The sequence below is a fragment of the Hibiscus syriacus genome, unplaced genomic scaffold, assembly GCF_006381635.1.
Source record: "Hibiscus syriacus cultivar Baekdansim isolate YM2019G1 unplaced genomic scaffold, ASM638163v2 tig00113337_pilon, whole genome shotgun sequence".
Taxonomy (NCBI): Eukaryota; Viridiplantae; Streptophyta; class Magnoliopsida; order Malvales; family Malvaceae; genus Hibiscus; species Hibiscus syriacus.
The window spans coordinates 216,031-233,769 of NW_024063456.1; the positions used below are offsets into that span (position 1 = coordinate 216,031).

Consider the following 17,739-nt stretch of genomic DNA (forward strand, 5'->3'; position numbering starts at 1 on the left):
ATTATTGGAAGCTTATCATGTGGTTAAGGGAGATTGCATGCAGTGCAATCTTTTCCAAGCAAGGATTTGGTAAGAGAAAACGAAATCGATTTAATTTTAGTAAAAGCAATAAATCCAAAGGACAAATGGGTCGTTTGGGGCATTAGAAAATGTGTTGAAGAAATGGTGTTTTGATGGGGACGAGTGAGCATCTATAAAAGGCAGTTAAGTTTTGTGATAATTCTTCAAGATCGGGACCACGTTTCTTCTTGTTTCCTTCTTGATTGTAAAGTCTAACCCTCCCTTACCTCTTTTCCCTTTATAGAGCTATCTTGTTAGTCGATAATGGTCAATGGATCACGTAATGATACCGCTAAAGATTACTGGTTTCTGGACCTATTATTTTAGTTGAAATCGGTTGCACCATGAACATGGGCTAATATGTTACCAACAGAAAAGGCCGAACAGATTGGTAGGCCTTTGGCTTTGACCTGATATGTAACCCACAAATATAAGTCAACTAATCACCCTAATGTTTATTAGGGTCCTGATGGGTTGTGATATGACTCTATAGGATCGTTTTATTAAAAAAAATTGGCCGACCCTATAGGGTTGTTTTATTTATTTATTTTTGGTGAAAGGTATGATTCCATTAAGATAATATCATACATTGAAAAATATTAGTATATGACTCGTTAAAAATCTTCCTAACCTAAACAGAGAAAAGAGTACCCATAGTAATATCGGAGAAACAAAATACATCGACAACAACACAATTCTCCTCCCCTGCACTCTTAGCCAGCGTATCAGTCATGTTATTACCCTCGCGCCAAATATGTTGTATAATCGCATTCCAATTTCAACGTCCAAGCTCATCCAAGTGCCATTTAAGAAAGTGATTCCCCTTGAAATTATCCTTCAACACAGTAATAGCTTCCAAACTGTCCACCTCAATTATCACATTCCGGACACCATACTCCCAAGCATAGAAAAGAGCGTAGAAAGTGCCCTAAAGTTCAGCATCCAGTGCCGAGCAAATACCAAGAAATTTAGAAAACCAAAAACGCCAATCACCTACTTCATTCCTGGCGACCCCCTCACTTGGCGAAACCAGTCGATGGGCAACAAGATATCAAATCAATCGTTGCAAAATTACAGTGATAACATGATAACGACTGAAAGTCAACAGTCAAAACGCTTCTAAAATTTTAGTAACAGATATCAAAACATTCACAATAAAAAATAACCTATAAATATAAGAAAGGTTCTCTCGTTTTGAGAATTAAGACTTTTTAAAAAAAATCTAAATTTTCTCAAAAAAAATGCACATGTGGTACATGACAAAGAAATCACAAATACAAATCGAACCAGATCATCAATTGATTGATGGCATATAAATCATCATCACTCTTTTTTATGATAAATTCTAAATATATTAACCTTACTTAGATGGCAGGAGGAGGAGGAGGATTTTAGGGGAATTCCTAATAGTTTTATAACTCATTACCTACAGAAATATGAGGGAATAAAGATGAACAACTGTCACCCAATTAAATATTTTTAGAATTTTTAGCCTCCACACCACAAATTAATCTATATAGTCTATATCTGGTTTTAGATGTTTATAATCTTTTACTTTCTTTTAAGCTTAGGAATGGAATACCTTTATATCAAAAGAAAGAAGAAGAAAATCCAAATTAATTACAAACGTATGTTAGGTTAAATGAAAGGAAGTTCAATTTTTTAAGCAATGTTTTGAAGTTGGATATAGTTGGAGATCATGTAACTATGATACACCAGATGGAAAGTTTCGAACCAAAAAAAGAGAATGAAATTGAAGTCCTAATATTAAGTCCAAAGCCATTAGCTCTACAGTGCAATTGGTAACGTTGAATCACAATCTCCTGAAACATTTCGTTTCATAATAATAGGCTGTTCAAATGTACATTCAAAATCCTACACATCTCCCATCCTATATATTATATGTCTAACTATTCATTTTCACTCCACGAGAAACATCAACAGAAAAGGAAAAAAATTGTACAAAATTCAGCACTTGGTGATCTTCAATCTCTGAACAGCTGACAAGAACATCCTACACATTGCATTACAAAATATCATCATCATATAGTTGATTTTAAACAAAATGGAGAGAAAATAGGTTTAAATTACTTACTCCCACGGAACATCACCAACCATCATCCAATCCCCTTCCTTGTCTTCATATGTTAACACGTGGCATTTCTCGTGCCGGTCTCCGTCCACCTCGGCCGCCTCCGACTCTGCCCCTGCACGTCATCGAACATCAGTACCCCGACAAGGGTATCGATCTTTCCCAAAAAGAAAAAAAGAAACTCCAGAAAAGGGAGACTTAACAGATAATGTTAGTGTTGAACATGAGCTCGAGAGTCCTTATCAGATCATAGTAATTCTCGTGAACCAACAGGTCCAATTTTCGTCCAATTGGAATTCCCTCCATGTAGACCTTAACAAAGAAAGTTGCACTGCTGCACTCATTTTCTTCTTCCGCCACTGCCACCGCCTGCCTGAACAGAGATGGTCGCCCCCTGACATACGCAGGCAATTAACGATTTAACTCACTCATTAGCAGAAAAGCAAGAACTGTCGAGAGAGATTAATAAAGGAAATTAAAGTACTCAAAACACCTTGCATAGGAAGGAGAGGTAGAAGAAATGCTAAGACCAAGTCTGAGATCAGTGCTAAGGTCCCTCTGCGAGGAACAAGAAGAAGAAGAAACACCATTAAAGCAGGTGCTGCTCTCGATAGAAGATGAAGAAGAACTGGTTCGCCTCCCCATTTTTCGAAGATTTGTTGGTGAAGAACTTCAGGAGTGAAGACAAATGAGCTGCCAGCTTGGGGTTTAAATAACCAGAAAGAGTAACAACACGTATTTATATACGAAAATACTAGGCTAAACTATCTATTTAGTCTCCCACCTATTACTTAGTTTCTACTTTGGTCACCTAACTATTATTGTTTTCAAAATCATACTTAATGCTATGTTTTGGTTATGCTTTTGTCACCCATTGTTAAAAAATAATAGAAATGCCAAGTCAGCATTAAAAACAATAAAAATGACATGTTGGTATCAATGTTAATATTTTAACGAAGTATAACCAAAACAGAACTAAAATGTAATATTAGGTATAATTTTGAAAAAAAAATAGTTTGATGACCAAAACATAAGCTATGTAATAGGTGAATGACCACATAGGTGGTTTACCCACGATACTAACTAGCTCTAGCTAGCAGTGAACTTTGTTGGGAGAAGCAAATCAAAGAACAAAAGCTCTTTGCTTTCACGATATAACTGGCCGTGGTTGGTTGGTGGGCTGATATGTAGACAGGGCGGCCGACATGTACACGTGTCATCTAGCAATATTAAACCACGATTCATTACATTGTGTTTGGACTTTGACTCAACGGGGTTCATGGGCAGCCAGTTTCATGTTTGGTGTTTGCTTGTGTTCAAGGATTCACAGGTGTGTAGTTCGTGTAGCTTGTGACACATGGTAGTAATTTGCGGCATCCCTCTCGTTGAAAAGGTGCGTGTCAAATGTTAATTGTGTGATTTTATATACAATGTTTTGTCAATAGATTGGAAATTAACACCACTGTATAGGTACTTTTTTGAAAATAAACAGTGTATGTACCTGAAGCAATGAATTTAGACAAATTCATGGACATTCATATACAAAAGCATCGATTTCATAAAACATACCTTTTGACATAAAAAAAAATACATGTAGGTTTCAAAATCATGTCCCAAATCAATGTTCAATGAATATGATTAACGTGTAACGTAAACTATAAATAATTTAAGGATGAAATTATTAAATAATTACTCTCTTTAAAATTATAATTAAGATATAATTAATAATTTTAATATTTATTTATTAAGCTAACTTATTACTAAATAATATTTGTTTTAAATTTTCTCAACCAGTTGGCCATAAATGTTTAATCACCCTTGTAATTATTGATATTCGAACCCGTATCTCTACGAACAACATCAATTTCTTTAATTACTGAAATAATTTTATTTGTATATTATACTGTTTTTAAATTAAAATGAATAGTGACAATACATATACATAATAAGATTTCAACCAAAATATATTAGCAAAAAATTCATAGTGAAATTTGAATACGAGATCTCAGAATTCTAATAATCCTGTTTTCGCTGGTAAACTAAGGTTTAACTGGCAAGAGACGATATTGTTAGTAATGATGGATTTATATTTGATGAGCTACTTACGCACTATCAATAAACCACAATTTAACATCTTATTTATAAGAAAATAAAACCCTCATTGAATGCCTTATAAACAAGGATAAACTACACACATCATCATTCAATTTCTCGCACTTGTTATAGTCATTAAACTTGGGAAAATTTTTAATATTATTACTCAATTTTAAAGATCAATTTTTTGGTCACTTCATAGTTATCTCTCTAAATATATGGTAACATGTCAATTTTATTAATTTTTGAGTTAGCATGTAGGCAATGACAAATATTTTATTAATATTAATATTTTTAATCCAATTGGATTCTCCACCGATTATCCTCTTACCACCTGGCATCTTATCTCTATTCTATCATCTCTCATCTTAAATCAATCATTAATCGCATGCCTATTCACACCTATACCATTATGTCTTTTCTGAAATCCAATTTATCTCTAATGGCATTGTCATCAACTAGGATCATTAGCAACTAGGGACATCATCTCTAATGACACTATATTCGGTTCAATTCATCACCTCTAATGGCAAAACCTTTGGATCTCATCCTTGTTGTGAACACTATAAAATAATTTTTCTAAACTCTAAACTATCTTTTTCCTTTCCCAGACCCAAACTTAGTCACCCTTGAATTCATTAAACAAATCAAGTCTTATCACACTTGTTTTTCTTCAAATAGGCATCAAACCTGAACCTTGAGAGAAAAAGATGAAAAAAGGATATGTAGAAATTCAAAACGACGTTATTTTGAAGTACAAGTTGTTTTTTAAACAATATTGTTTTGGTCTCATTTTCCATGTCATAGTGTTGTTAATTGTTCAGTAGAGGAGTAACTAAAATATATGCAATATCATAACCGAGTGATAATTTTTTTTAAATTTAGTGACCAAAACAGAAGTGAAAAGAAATTTGAGTGATGATCTCTTTAATTTACCCACTAAATAAATATCCCTTGAATATAGTTAATGAGATGATAGATTGTAATAACAGTACAAGGTCGGTTCAATTGGTAGGCAGCTTAATATCATTTAAGTAAGTTCTCAGATTTGAGTCCTTGTATATGCAGATAATCTCCGCTAGGAGACTTACTCACCAAAACCAGATGTACGACCCGAATCGATCTAGATTAATCATGATGAAGCCTTAGAATTAGAGGATAACAAAAAATAATATCAATCTCATCTGTACACGTTGTTGCTATGCGACAAGTTCTAATAAGATTTCCATATATATATATATATATATTGTATAAAACCTATAAATTGTTTTTTTTAATATATTTTTGGATTGTTTTATTAATTAAATTTAATAACTGAGATTAAATTTTTTAAGCAAAGAATAGTTCACTTTCTTTTCTTTCAAAACAAATTAGTCATTTTATATAGACGCCAAACGCTTGGATGTCTGCGGTGTAGGAATCAATGGGTCCCTATAGCTTCGTCCATAATGTTTTTCTTTTGGTATTTTTTTTTCATTTTTTTATTTTGGATTCGAATAGAAATGTTTATTTCATGCTTTTCGATCTTCATAATGTACCTCATACTTAGACTTCCAAAGGTTTCGATTTGACAATAAATATGGAAGAATACAACATACCACTCTAATGTTCATCAAATGTTTATCTTATCCGACATGTTAAATTAGTGAAGTATAATGCCAAAAAATTAAGAAATTACAAATTTTAAAAAGTAAAGTGGATGTTATAGTACATACCAAAATTACCGACAGTTAAAATCATGGAGGCATGCAGTCAACAAAACTTTGTAAGCACACGAAAAATAATGAAACACAGGCATTTTCCCCCCTAACATTGTTCAGTCAAAATCTTTTCCAACGTGTAGAATCCACGTGTCGACTAGAAGTACCTCATCTCTCTTTAATCAAAACCAAAAATAATTATTACTAATACCATTGACTATAAGCACTCAGTAGCAGTTATTAAAATATTTAATGATTTTGAGATCAAGATATGTAACATATTAGTTTATTAATTTAAAAAACAATCATTGATTCTTTTGATTATCGTATTAATTAAGGACACTTAGCACATTGAGGGATCTCCCATGCACGTTAAATTATAAAGAGGGAACAAGAAAAGTCGCTTACACCAAAAGAAACGCCAAATTTAGCGAGCGGAAAGGGCAGAGAAACTGGAGAAAAAGCAAAAGCTGATGTTCCCCACTACCAAAAATGTTGCTTCAAATCGATGCCCATCATCCTCCCTTTTTTCACTGCTCCATTCACTTTTTGTTCTCTCCAAACCCTAAAGCTTCTTCTTTTTTAAAAAAAGAAAAAGAAAAACAAATCCGAGAAAGACAGGGTCAGGCAGTGACACGCCCCCGCTGTTTTCCAGAAGAAACCTCAAGTCTTAAGTTATTTTGTCAAAAGGGTTTTTGCTCGTAATGAGAACCTTCATTGTCGTGTTCGTGCCAAGTCCCTTTGGTTATGGTTTTTCTTTTACAATTCTAATCGGCCCCCCGTGATGGGTTTTCTGCCTTTGCTTTTATCGTCTTTGACTGCAATGATTTTGCTTTTTGAAATCAATCTGTTTTCTTTTTTTCTTGAAATGTCGATTACAAAGAAGGATAACAACTCAGCCGCCGACGCAGTACTAGGCTCAGGCATTCTGCTTCCTACTGTCTATACCGAATCAAGTCTGTTGTTTATAGGACCCTTTTAGGGCAGTTACTAGAATAATGTCTTTCACGCAGTCTTCTATATATGCGTGCACGGTATGGGCGCGGCTGAGTACACTGAATATATTATGGGTAAAAATTAAATTGATCAAATATTAAATTTTTTGAATTTAATGAGAAAAAATGTATGACACTTAAACGAGAATTATCAATCTTACAATTTACTAAAAGTATCATTATGTTAAATCACATTATCATTCTTTCAAATATTTAAGTCCAATAATCTATATATATGTATATTAAAATGACTCATCATTTTGTCCTAAATAAAAACTTAGTGAAATAATTACATCGACCTTTTTGGACTCGTGGTTTGTTTAAATGAGAAGATTAAGACGTGGCTGAGGAAAGAAAGACAAGGCTCTGGCCAGTGTCGGCAAGTTAGAACTGGCAATAATTGTGTGTAGAATCAGGGAACCACTCATTGTTAGCCACCAAAATCCAAAACAATTAATACAAATACAACGATAAAGAAAATAAAAAAGGACTCGCCGTTGCAGTAAAAGGTGAACAAAAATGGCATCTCAATGGCAAAAGCTGCTGGAAGCGAAATAAATAGCAGAATCCCAAGTCTGCCTCCAGCAGACAAGGGAAAACGTCAGTGTAATGGAAGACACAAACGCGATAACTTTCTTGATTAGGCTAAAATACACTCTAAGTTATTCAGTTATTTGAAAAGTTATAAACAGATTATCTAGTTTTAAAAAGTTATAAGTAACTCACTAATGAAATCACTTCTCCGTTAAAAATAAAATAAACGTCCGACGATGCATGGTATTATAACAATTTTAATCTCAAAAGTTTAAATATTATATCAATTTAGTTCTAACCTAACTTTTTAAAAAATAAATTTAACCTTTTATATTTAAAAATTTATTAATTCATTCATTGTTTTTCTCTCTCAAATTTCGTGTTCTTCATCTTCATCTTTATCGTCTGTATTATAATCCATTTAAATATTTTTTTTGGATAAGTAAAGATTTTATTAATTCAAAAGGAGCAGCAAGCTGCTACAAAGAACAATATAACACTAAGACAAATCCCAATCTAGACATAGCCTCCTATTTACATCATCAATCAAGTTCATACTGCATCTATACAATTTAATTCTTATAGAATCTCTAATTTTATGAGCAATTGCATCAACCGAACAATTAACACCTCTAAACAGCCTATGATTACGTTCCTCCCAAAGAAAATAGACAAAACCAGTCCAAGCAAGCTTTAGGATACAAACAAGAAGGGATTTACCCCTCAAATTCAAGGCCAGCCAGTGCAAAGAATCATCCCAGCAAAGAATCGACTGGTTATGAAGACCACAAGTCTGCAAGATTACATCCCAAACCTCTCGGGCGAAAGAACATTCTAAAAACAAGTGATTTCGAGATTCCAGCTCAACTCCACACAGACCACAGATATGATCAACCTGAATTCCAAATCTGGCTAACCTATCCTTTGTAGGAAGCCAATCCAGAATCACCATCCAAGCCACAATGGAAAATTTTGGGACATGAGCAGGAAACCAAATCAATTTGTGCCATTCAACTCACGGATATGGTCTCATATCCATGCACCTCTAATCTGAGACAAAACAGCAGCAGAACCAAAAAGTCCCCAAGCATCCTCCCTCATTTTCACCAGCTTTCTTAGGATCCAGCTAAAATGAGGCTTACAGTCAACTGTCCAAAAATCCATAGCCTTGAAACAGTAAGATTTGAGCCAAGCAATCCACAAAGAGCCCTCATCAGCTAGAATTTTCCTGATGAGCATGAAGCAGCATGCCCTACTCCAGTCAGAAAGTTTCCTCAAGCCCAGACCACCCTCTGATCTTAAAGAACAAACCTGACTCCAACTCACTCTAGCCCCTCTAGCTGAAATATCACAACCTTTCCAAAAAAACCTCATGCATAATTTTTCAACATCTCTGATGACCCCTCTGGGCAAGACCAGCTGCCTGCTCCAATAGCCAAAGATACTAAACAAAACCGACTTAACCAACTGTAGCCTCCCCCCAAAGCTTAAGTGCTTGCTCGACCATTTATCAATTTTATCCTTGATTCTCACAAGTAGAGCTGAGCAGTCTTTGCTAGAAAGTTTTCGAGTAACCAAAGGCACACCCAAGTACCTAACAGGCAACTGACCATGCTTGAAACCAGTAGCTATACAAATCAGATCCAGACTACACCGAGGCACCCCACAAGCAAACAATTCAGATTTCATAGCATTAAGCCTTAAGCCAGAAAGTTCATAGAATCTCTCTAGAATGCTAACATCACCCAAAACAGACTCCAGGGATCCATGGCAAAAAATGAAAAGGTCATCAGCAAAACAAAGATGAGTAAGTGAGATTTTTTTGCATTTTGGATGGAACCTAAACACTTCATGCTTAGCAGAAACATTCAATAATGATGAGATGACATTCATCACTAGAACAAAAAGATAGGGGGATAAAGGATCACCTTGCCTCACTCCTCTAGCACCCCTGAAATACCCTACCAAACTGCCATTTAAAGAAATAGAGTACCTAGGAATTGTAATGCAAGCTTTAATCCAACCACAGAAAGTTTCAGGCAGGCCCAAGGCTTGAAGGACAGTCAATAAAAAGTCCCAAGAAACAGAATCAAAAGCCTTTTGAAGATCAATCTTTAAGGAACATCTAGGGGAGAGATTTTTCCTAGAATAACCCCTAACAATCTCTTGTGCAAGCAATGTATTTTCAGCAATATTTCTACCTTTAACAAAAGCTGACTGACTAAGGGAAATCATATCAGGAAAAACAGATGCTAGCCTAGTAGCCAAAATTCTAGTAATAGTTTTATAGACAACTGAGCAGCAAGATATAAGTCTAAAATCTTTGGCCATACAAGCATTTAAAGATTTAGGAACCAATACAATGGTTGTGGCATTAAAGGCTGGCAGGAGGGAAGATGAGTGGAAGAAGAATCTTACTGCATTAAGGAAATCACTGCCAACAGTCTCCCAGGCTGCCTTGAAAAACCAAGATGTGTAACCATCAGGCCCAGTGCTTTTGTCCTTACCCTGCCTGAAAAGAGCTTCCTTGATCTCCTTATCAGTGATCTCTCCAACAAGGTAATCACCAGCACCCTCAGGCAAAGAATAAGCCAGCAAAGATTGTAGCCAGACCACAGAACAACCCTTAGCAAAGGGATCATCAGTACCAATGAGATGCTGGAAAAATTTTAGCAATTCAGCAGCCATGCCATCAAAAGATTCATGCAAACCCCCATTTTCATCTTTGATAATTCTGATTGTGTTTCTCTTCTTGTTAGACTCAACTCTCTGGTGAAAAAACCTAGTACTTCGGTCACCTTCTTGCAACCAATGCACTTTTGCTCTTTGTCTATAAAATTCAGATTCAGCTGCTACAAGTGCAATCAATTCAGCCTGGATCTTTTTCTCCTCAGCCACTCTTCTGTGGCCAACATTTGCAAGATTAAAGATCTGAATATTTTTCAGCTCAGCTTTCTTCGCAGCCACTCTACCAGAAATGTTAGAAAAATGTTTCTTATTTAGATCCCTTAAGAGAGGCTTAAGCCTTTTCAATTTGCCAAACAAGGTTAACATAGGGTCACCAGCAAACTGTTCCTGCCAAGAATCCTTAACAACCCTCAGAAAATCTTCATTATCAGTTCAACAATTGAAAAACTTGAAAGGTTTAGGCCTATGGATTTGGGCAGTCTTCTGAGTCCAAATAATCCCAGGGCAGTGATCAGAAACCCCTTGAGCCTGAAACTCCACAAAAGAGTCAGGAAACTCTAGCAACCATTGAGAATTAATGAGGATTCTGTCTAACTTTCGTGCCAGGAAAGAGTCTTCTTGCTTATTGGACCAGGTGAACAGAGGGAATCCATTTAAAAATTACAATCTTAATAGTTTTCTTTTTGCTTTATTAAAATTTTCTTTGCTCAAACCTATTTCAATTTTTATTAGAAATAAATATATAATATATTATTTTTTATAAATTAAATAAATACATTGAAGCTATGAGATATAAAGTGTTGTGATAGAGGAAATATACTATAAATAGAGACATTTTATTAATGTTAGAGTGTGTGTATTTTTAAGGTTAGATGTGTTCTATCAAAAGTTAAATTGATTTTATGATATTTTTTAGACTTGGATGTTTTTGTTTTTAATACTTTTCAGGATAAAACATTTTTATATATGGTTTAATATTCAATCATTAGGAATATTGAGGGATGATAAACGGTGAAGAATAAATAATAGAGAGATCTCTTGAGATTATCCGTAAATTTGAACAAGTGAAGTTGAATTTCTCGGTTATCAGACAGTGTTTTAGAGATGTACCTTGTTATTTGTTTCCCTTTTATAAACTAAAATTGTTCACCCTGAAGGTTGCATCTAGCAGTAGCCTGATTTTGTGCATCTCAAGATAAAATTGCCCCAAGAGTTCTGTACTCATAACTTACAGATGCATTTTTTTTTTGCTAGCAGTGCTTTTTTTATTATAAGTTTACTTGACTGACACTAACTTTACAATATTTGATGGAGCATTATAGTTCTTAAACCGATTTACAATTTATATTCAATTTCTGGGCGTTGATTTTCCTTTTAGTAGTTTCATTTCCAGTTCTTCCATTTTCTAGGTTTTGTTTTCCTTTATGCATGCTGATTGGTTTTTTAGTTCTCTTGAAAATGAATTTAGTTTTATTCTCATAGGTATACATAGAAAATTAATTACAGTGAAGAGTGATCTGGTATTGTTATTACTGAATTCACAGTTCTAGTAACTTATTGTAGTTGCAGTAAGAAATTTCGTGTTGATGCCCTACAAACATATTTTTCAGGATCAAATGAGTGACTGTCGAAGTTTTGGAAGCAATTGTCATCCATCCAGCCAATCTAGAAAGGTTTCGATGGGGATAGTCTTAGATTCCATAGCTGAGAGAAAACCTGGAGCCGTTGAGGAAGATAAGTCTAAACAGACAAACGAAGAAAAAATCAAATCTTCCAATGGAATTTCTGTGGAGGGGAAAAACAAAAGGGAAGTTGTTACATCTTCCAAAGGGAAGGAAACTGAAGCTACTGAGCAGGTTAAATCTCCATAGATTACTCCTAGATCAGCACATGAAAAATCTCTTGCTCCAGAGACTGCTTCTTCCAACCTTGGATGGAAGAAACATAAAAAAGCGAGGGATGTCGAAGTTATGCATTCAGTTCAGTTTTTTCAAATCACAAAAAATCTGTGATCTAGTTCACTGGCTCAAGAAGTAACTGGCAATAATTTAAGCCAAAGTTAAGCGTTGATCACGGTAGAAACACAGTTGTAAATCCTACACAAAATTCAGATACTATTTAAACTGATTCAGAGAATCCTGATCAGACCATTAAGACACCAGTAACCCGTTCTTTGGCCCGAAAGCGAGCTCCAGCCAAAGTGCAAACAGACAAGACTAGGGTTGGTTTATCCTCCAAGCAGAAGCATCGACAAAGCAGCTTCTCTTCTAGAGAAGAAAGATCTAGAAAGCTACCTGGTTCTGTCAATACCGGCTCAAAATTGCATAGGAAAAAGAAAATTGAGAAGAAAAGTTCTAAAATAGATCCACGTAAGATCTGTTTTACGGTTGAGGATAGATCTGATGAGATTAAGCGAACAACTTTTACGCGTGAAACTCCAGTACCACCAAGGAAGTCATCTATATCTGGCAATAAGATGGAAAGATTTCCCGGCTCCTCTAACGAGGAAAGAAGAGAAAACTTCGAAAATGTGCCAGAGAAACACTCTTTTCATTCTCCAGTGACCAACAAGAAAAACCAGTCGGTTTATTGTGACAATCCAACATCACTAGAGAAAGGGGATAAACAAGAAGATGTTTGTAATATATCTTTGAGGAATGTTGTGTGCACACCAGATAATTTCCAAAGTCCAACTTTTGGATTCAAAGCACCTATCTTGGACACTTCTCCAAGCCCAAAACCAAAAACTGTGGAGGTAGAGGCACGCAGAACTTTACCATCAGAGAGAATTTACCATGGGAAAGTCAGGAGCTTCAGGACTTTCCAAGCTTCAAGACCAGTCAGTAATATATTAAATTCACAAGCTCACTCACCTATATACGTAACTATTCTTCAGGATTCTGATATGGGAGTTGAACATACTAAACGATATGTGCATTCTGAATCATCATCAGAAGAGGTTGTCAGAGAGCTTTGAAGATGGTTCACCCATTATTAAAAGATACGATTGTAAGTAAAAAAAAAAATGCTTGCTTGAAACATGCTATATACATTTTTCCTAACATTTCTTGGAGGAATCCATTTAATAAATGGTTTACCTTTAGTTATAAATTCCCAGTTGATTGGGATGATAAGACTTCATATGTGCACTTCTGGTTCACGTGCTCACAAGAAATTCCACCTGAGTTGATATAATTGGGCTGTTTGTTTCAAAAGTAGAAAGATCGAAAAGTTGCAGTTATATTTTGGAACTTTTGATGAATCTTCTTGATATTTGCACCTATGCTTATGGCTTTGTGATTGGAAACTTTATTATTCCTTTAGTAACCATTTTAGAGCAAGTTGACCCCAAAAGACAACTGTTTAGAGCAGACCCTTCTGAGTTCTTACCACTGTTAATTTTATAACATAACTAATTAGCATCTTTTAGAAGAATTATTGGTAATTTTGTCACATCAGGCTATTTCTCCAAGACTGATTAATCTACCAGACTCTATTTCTCAATTTCCATATCTTAAGTGACTCAAAAGTTCCAATCAGTTTGTAATGCATATTGTGATATGCATCAACATATATTCTCAATTGCATTTTCTTTTCTGATTTTTTCTACATTATTAATGGAAGATCCTTTGATTCTTTATTTGATGTTTTTGTCAAGGTCATACAGAAAATCTGATCTCACCAGACACTGTTGTTTCAGAGAAACCAAATTCCATGGATTCTGCAATCAAACGGTTCCATGAAGATATCAGACTTAGTGAATGCATTCCCACCAGAACCTGTAGAAAAGGTACAACTTCCTAACATCTGAAGAGCTCTTCTTATCTCTCATCACTTTTGTTCTGAAGTAGGTTTCTTCTCTATTTTTCTCCAAAGGGGCAAGGACAGTAGAAAGTTTTTGGTTCCAGGAACCCTCATAACAGGACCAGGAGGATGAATTGACAAGGTTCTCATTTATATCCAAACAGATTATGAAACAACTTTTGATACTTTATTGGACCATCACCTTCATTCTTGATTGTTTCAGGGCTGTTACACTGTTTGCTTCGGCTTTAAAAACCTTTAAAAGGAAAATGGATTCAACTACTAGAAATAAGTTTTCTGAGATTTTGGTGTCCATTTCCGAGGAGATTAAGTCACTTTTGTCGAGTGCTCAGTCTGAGATTGAATCTGATGTGTATGTATTTAAAACTAAAAGACTTCCAAATCTAACATGTTGATACTTACCTTTGTCTGCATGTCTAACATGTTGATACTTAACTTTGTTTGCATATCTAACAATACTTACCTTTGTTTTTATATTGTTTCAGAGGGAAGCTGATTAGTCTGAATAAAACAAAAAGGAAACGCCTGGAAATAGGATTGCAAGGTGACCGTTTTGATTTAACTGAATAGATTAATTGGCTGCGGTTAGATGCCATCGGTCCTAATAGTATTTAGAAAGTGCTTATTTGTATAATGTCTTAGACTACTATTTTGCTGATACTGGTGTTGCATACTAACAGCCCCAAATAAGTGTCTATTTACTTGTAGTTCAATGGTCTGGCACAATGAGTTACTGTAGATAACTAGAGAGATGAAAGAATTTTGAGAAGAAAAGTTTTTTATCCTCTTGAATCTCAGTTGAATGCAGTAAGTTAGGCCTAGAGAATTAGTCAGATTATAACAGCAGTAAATACAATCTTTAGAGTCCTATTAGGAGTTAACCTACTTAGAATTCTAATCTAACTTCTATAAGTCATAGAGTACAAGTTTAATAAGAAGTAAAACACTAATTTCAATGACTTGTCCACTTTGCTAGCGGTAGTAGTCTAGGGACTTGGCATCACTGGCGAGATTTTGTCTGAGAGGCATACTATTTCCTTGTATTTAGTCCTTGTATATTAGTCATCTAGTCATGCTTTTACTGAGAACACACACACTTCTAATAAAAGCATGAATAGGTTCCTATTTTCTGCAAAAAATGGTTGATTATTGATATGTGGTGGAAAGTAAGCCATTCTAGTGTATTCTTGCAAACAAAGTTTCATATTTTATTTTCTTACAAATTTGCAATGTTATTATAATAACTTGATACAGGAGCGCTTTTGGTCTTATGAAATCTCTGTATTTAGTTATTTATGCTGGTAAATAAACTCTATCTCAAGAAGGCCTTGAAGATTTTTTTTATTTGCTTAATTTCTTCACAGAGCAACAAGAACAATTAAAGCATATACTTGAAAAGTTCAAAGAGGGTATCCGTCATCATCTCTTGGACTGTAATAGCATACTTGAGGGGTTGGAAGCTCACCAAATTGAGTTAAAGGGAATCATGAAGAAACGAAGTACGACACCTTTATTTAGTTTGAATAAATTCCTTAACTATGATTACATGATTACATCATTGCATCTTGTTTTTGTGGACTTTTCCATTTTTTTCTAAACCCATAGTGTGATGAGTGCATACTAACATATGATCCCATTTGCTGCCTCCATCGTAAGATGCTGTCCTTAATCACTGACATGTGATGTTGAAGTGAAGCTAAATTTATTTGAAAGATTTAATTGGTGGACATGGCAGATTTCTTGGGACACCTTGATTCAGTCTTTGATTTTTCTTGCAAGACTATTTCAGTTTGATTTTTCATGCAAGACTATTTCAGTTTGGATAAATTAATTGTCATAAAGGTTTTTGGATATGGAATCACCTATGATAGTCAAGGACGGACGCAAGATTTAAAGTTTGGAGGGAGGGGGGCGAATTTGAACTTATAAAATTTTAAGAGAGGTGAAAACATATTTTTAATAGAAAACATATTAAAAAAATCTAAAATATATGTTAATTTTAGATTTTTAGTGTTGGAGGCTGCCCCCACCCGCTCCCTCCTAGGTCTATCCATGGATATTGTGATGTATCCCAATCATAAACCAAGGACTAAAGGAAATTTTCATACATGATTTTAGAAATAACATGGTGTGCTAGGTCCCGTTTGAACTTTGAATACTTGCACTTCCAAAACTTGGTATTAGTGGTTGCATTCAGGGGATAATGTTTACACCCTTCACATCTATAACTTTATATTCCAAAAATGTTTATTAGAAACTGCAAAAGTCCAAATTTGGTTACAACCCGGCATTGAAAGTTCTAACTTGATTTCAGATCAAACAGAAAAGCCTCAAACGGTTAAATTTATAATTTGATATATAGTTATAAAATCATATTTGACAGTGTTATGCATGTATCAAGCTACTGTCATGCTTAAACAATATTCTGGTGCATCTTGCACACCTGAATCTATCTCATATTTTCAGGACACCAGGTGCTACATCCGACGCTCAATGTCCATTGAGTTGTGGGACTTCCGTTATCATCATCATTAAGAGCCCCTTCCTTCTAATCATTGTCGTCTGTAAATTTTTTCTTCAAGGATTGGTCACGCTTTTGTTTCATCTGCCCTTGCTTAATTGCTACCTGGAATAGGAAAATTCCAATAATTCATAGTAAAAAGAAGAAAAACTAAAAGTTAAAAGACAAGAAGACATGGGTCACGGTAAGAACACGTTTTTCTTTTTCCTTCCTCAATGCGAAGGAGCTTGATGGGGGTGACTAAATGATCAATCAATTGGGCTGTTGCCATTTGGTGATGTGGCTCCACTTATGGCAGGGGCAAATGCATTAAATCTTCTAGGTAGTCACCGCATCTCCATTATTTTAGAAAAACTACAAAAATTAGTTTGAGAAAACAATAATAAAATTCATATACCCATGTTTTTATATTAAAATTTTGATTTTGATTTTTTATTTTTATGAATTTGCCACTGACTTAGGGATGTGGCTAGTCATGGTGCTGGACCCCTCAGATCCACGTGAGTGTCTTCCATTTCTTGACGGGTCTCGTACAAAATTTTGGCCGTCTTATTCAAGTTTCGAAATGTTTCGCTACTGCCCCCCCCCCCTTTCATTGGCATCGCTAATCGTCGATTACCATCAAACTTATTAATTATTATGTGGTTTTCAATTAATCAACAACTATAATTATCAAATGGGTAAACTACATTTTTATAACTCCACTTTGCTCGTATTCTTATTTTGGTCTTTTAAAGATTTTTTTTTCACTCAACTTCGATTTCTTTTAAAGATTCTTTCGCAGGGATATTTATGCAGGGATTAATTTCCCGTTACAGACGCACATATGATTTTAATGACTGCATATGAATACTGTTTTAGCTATGTATTTATGTATTTATTTATACATGCATTGCATTTTATCTAAATTTTTAATTTTCTGACTGCCGGAGGTCTTCCACGGAAGCTACTCTCAACCTGGCGTTGGGGGTAGCCTACTACCCTACCTCCCCCTTACCCCATACATATGGGAATTGGGTTTTGTTGTTGTTGTTGTTGTATTACTCTTGTTTTAGTCAATTGACCATTGAGTGAAAAAGAGGTGACATGAGTGATTTTATGTTAACATGGACTATTTTTTCTAACTTGAAAGTTCTGTTATTTGCCTCACTTTTTATTATGATAATGATTTTAAGCTTACTTTTATTCAATTTAGTCCATGCTAACCTAGCTTGTTTAGATGCACGGATC

General features: G+C 34.9%; 2 protein-coding genes and 1 pseudogene across 2 annotated transcripts; 1 reads left to right on the forward strand and 2 right to left on the reverse strand.

Annotated features, from left to right (window-relative positions):
- Window positions 1–1,949: 1,949 nt before the first annotated feature.
- On the reverse strand, window positions 1,950–2,797 carry LOC120186314 (auxin-responsive protein IAA30-like). The gene is made up of 4 exons (XM_039190292.1): window positions 2,646–2,797; window positions 2,356–2,546; window positions 2,156–2,267; window positions 1,950–2,074 (listed from the first exon to the last, which is right to left on the reverse strand). The coding sequence occupies exons 1-4, from the start codon at window positions 2,795–2,797 to the stop codon at window positions 2,029–2,031; spliced, it is 501 nt and encodes a 166-aa protein (XP_039046223.1). The 3' UTR covers window positions 1,950–2,028.
- Window positions 2,798–7,974: 5,177 nt separating this feature from the next.
- Window positions 7,975–8,427, reverse strand: LOC120186315. The gene has a single exon (XM_039190294.1). The coding sequence runs from the start codon at window positions 8,425–8,427 to the stop codon at window positions 7,975–7,977; it is 453 nt and encodes a 150-aa protein (XP_039046225.1).
- A 3,346-nt stretch (window positions 8,428–11,773) lies between these two features.
- On the forward strand, window positions 11,774–15,598 carry LOC120186316 (annotated as a pseudogene).
- The last annotated feature ends 2,141 nt before the right edge of the window (window positions 15,599–17,739 follow it).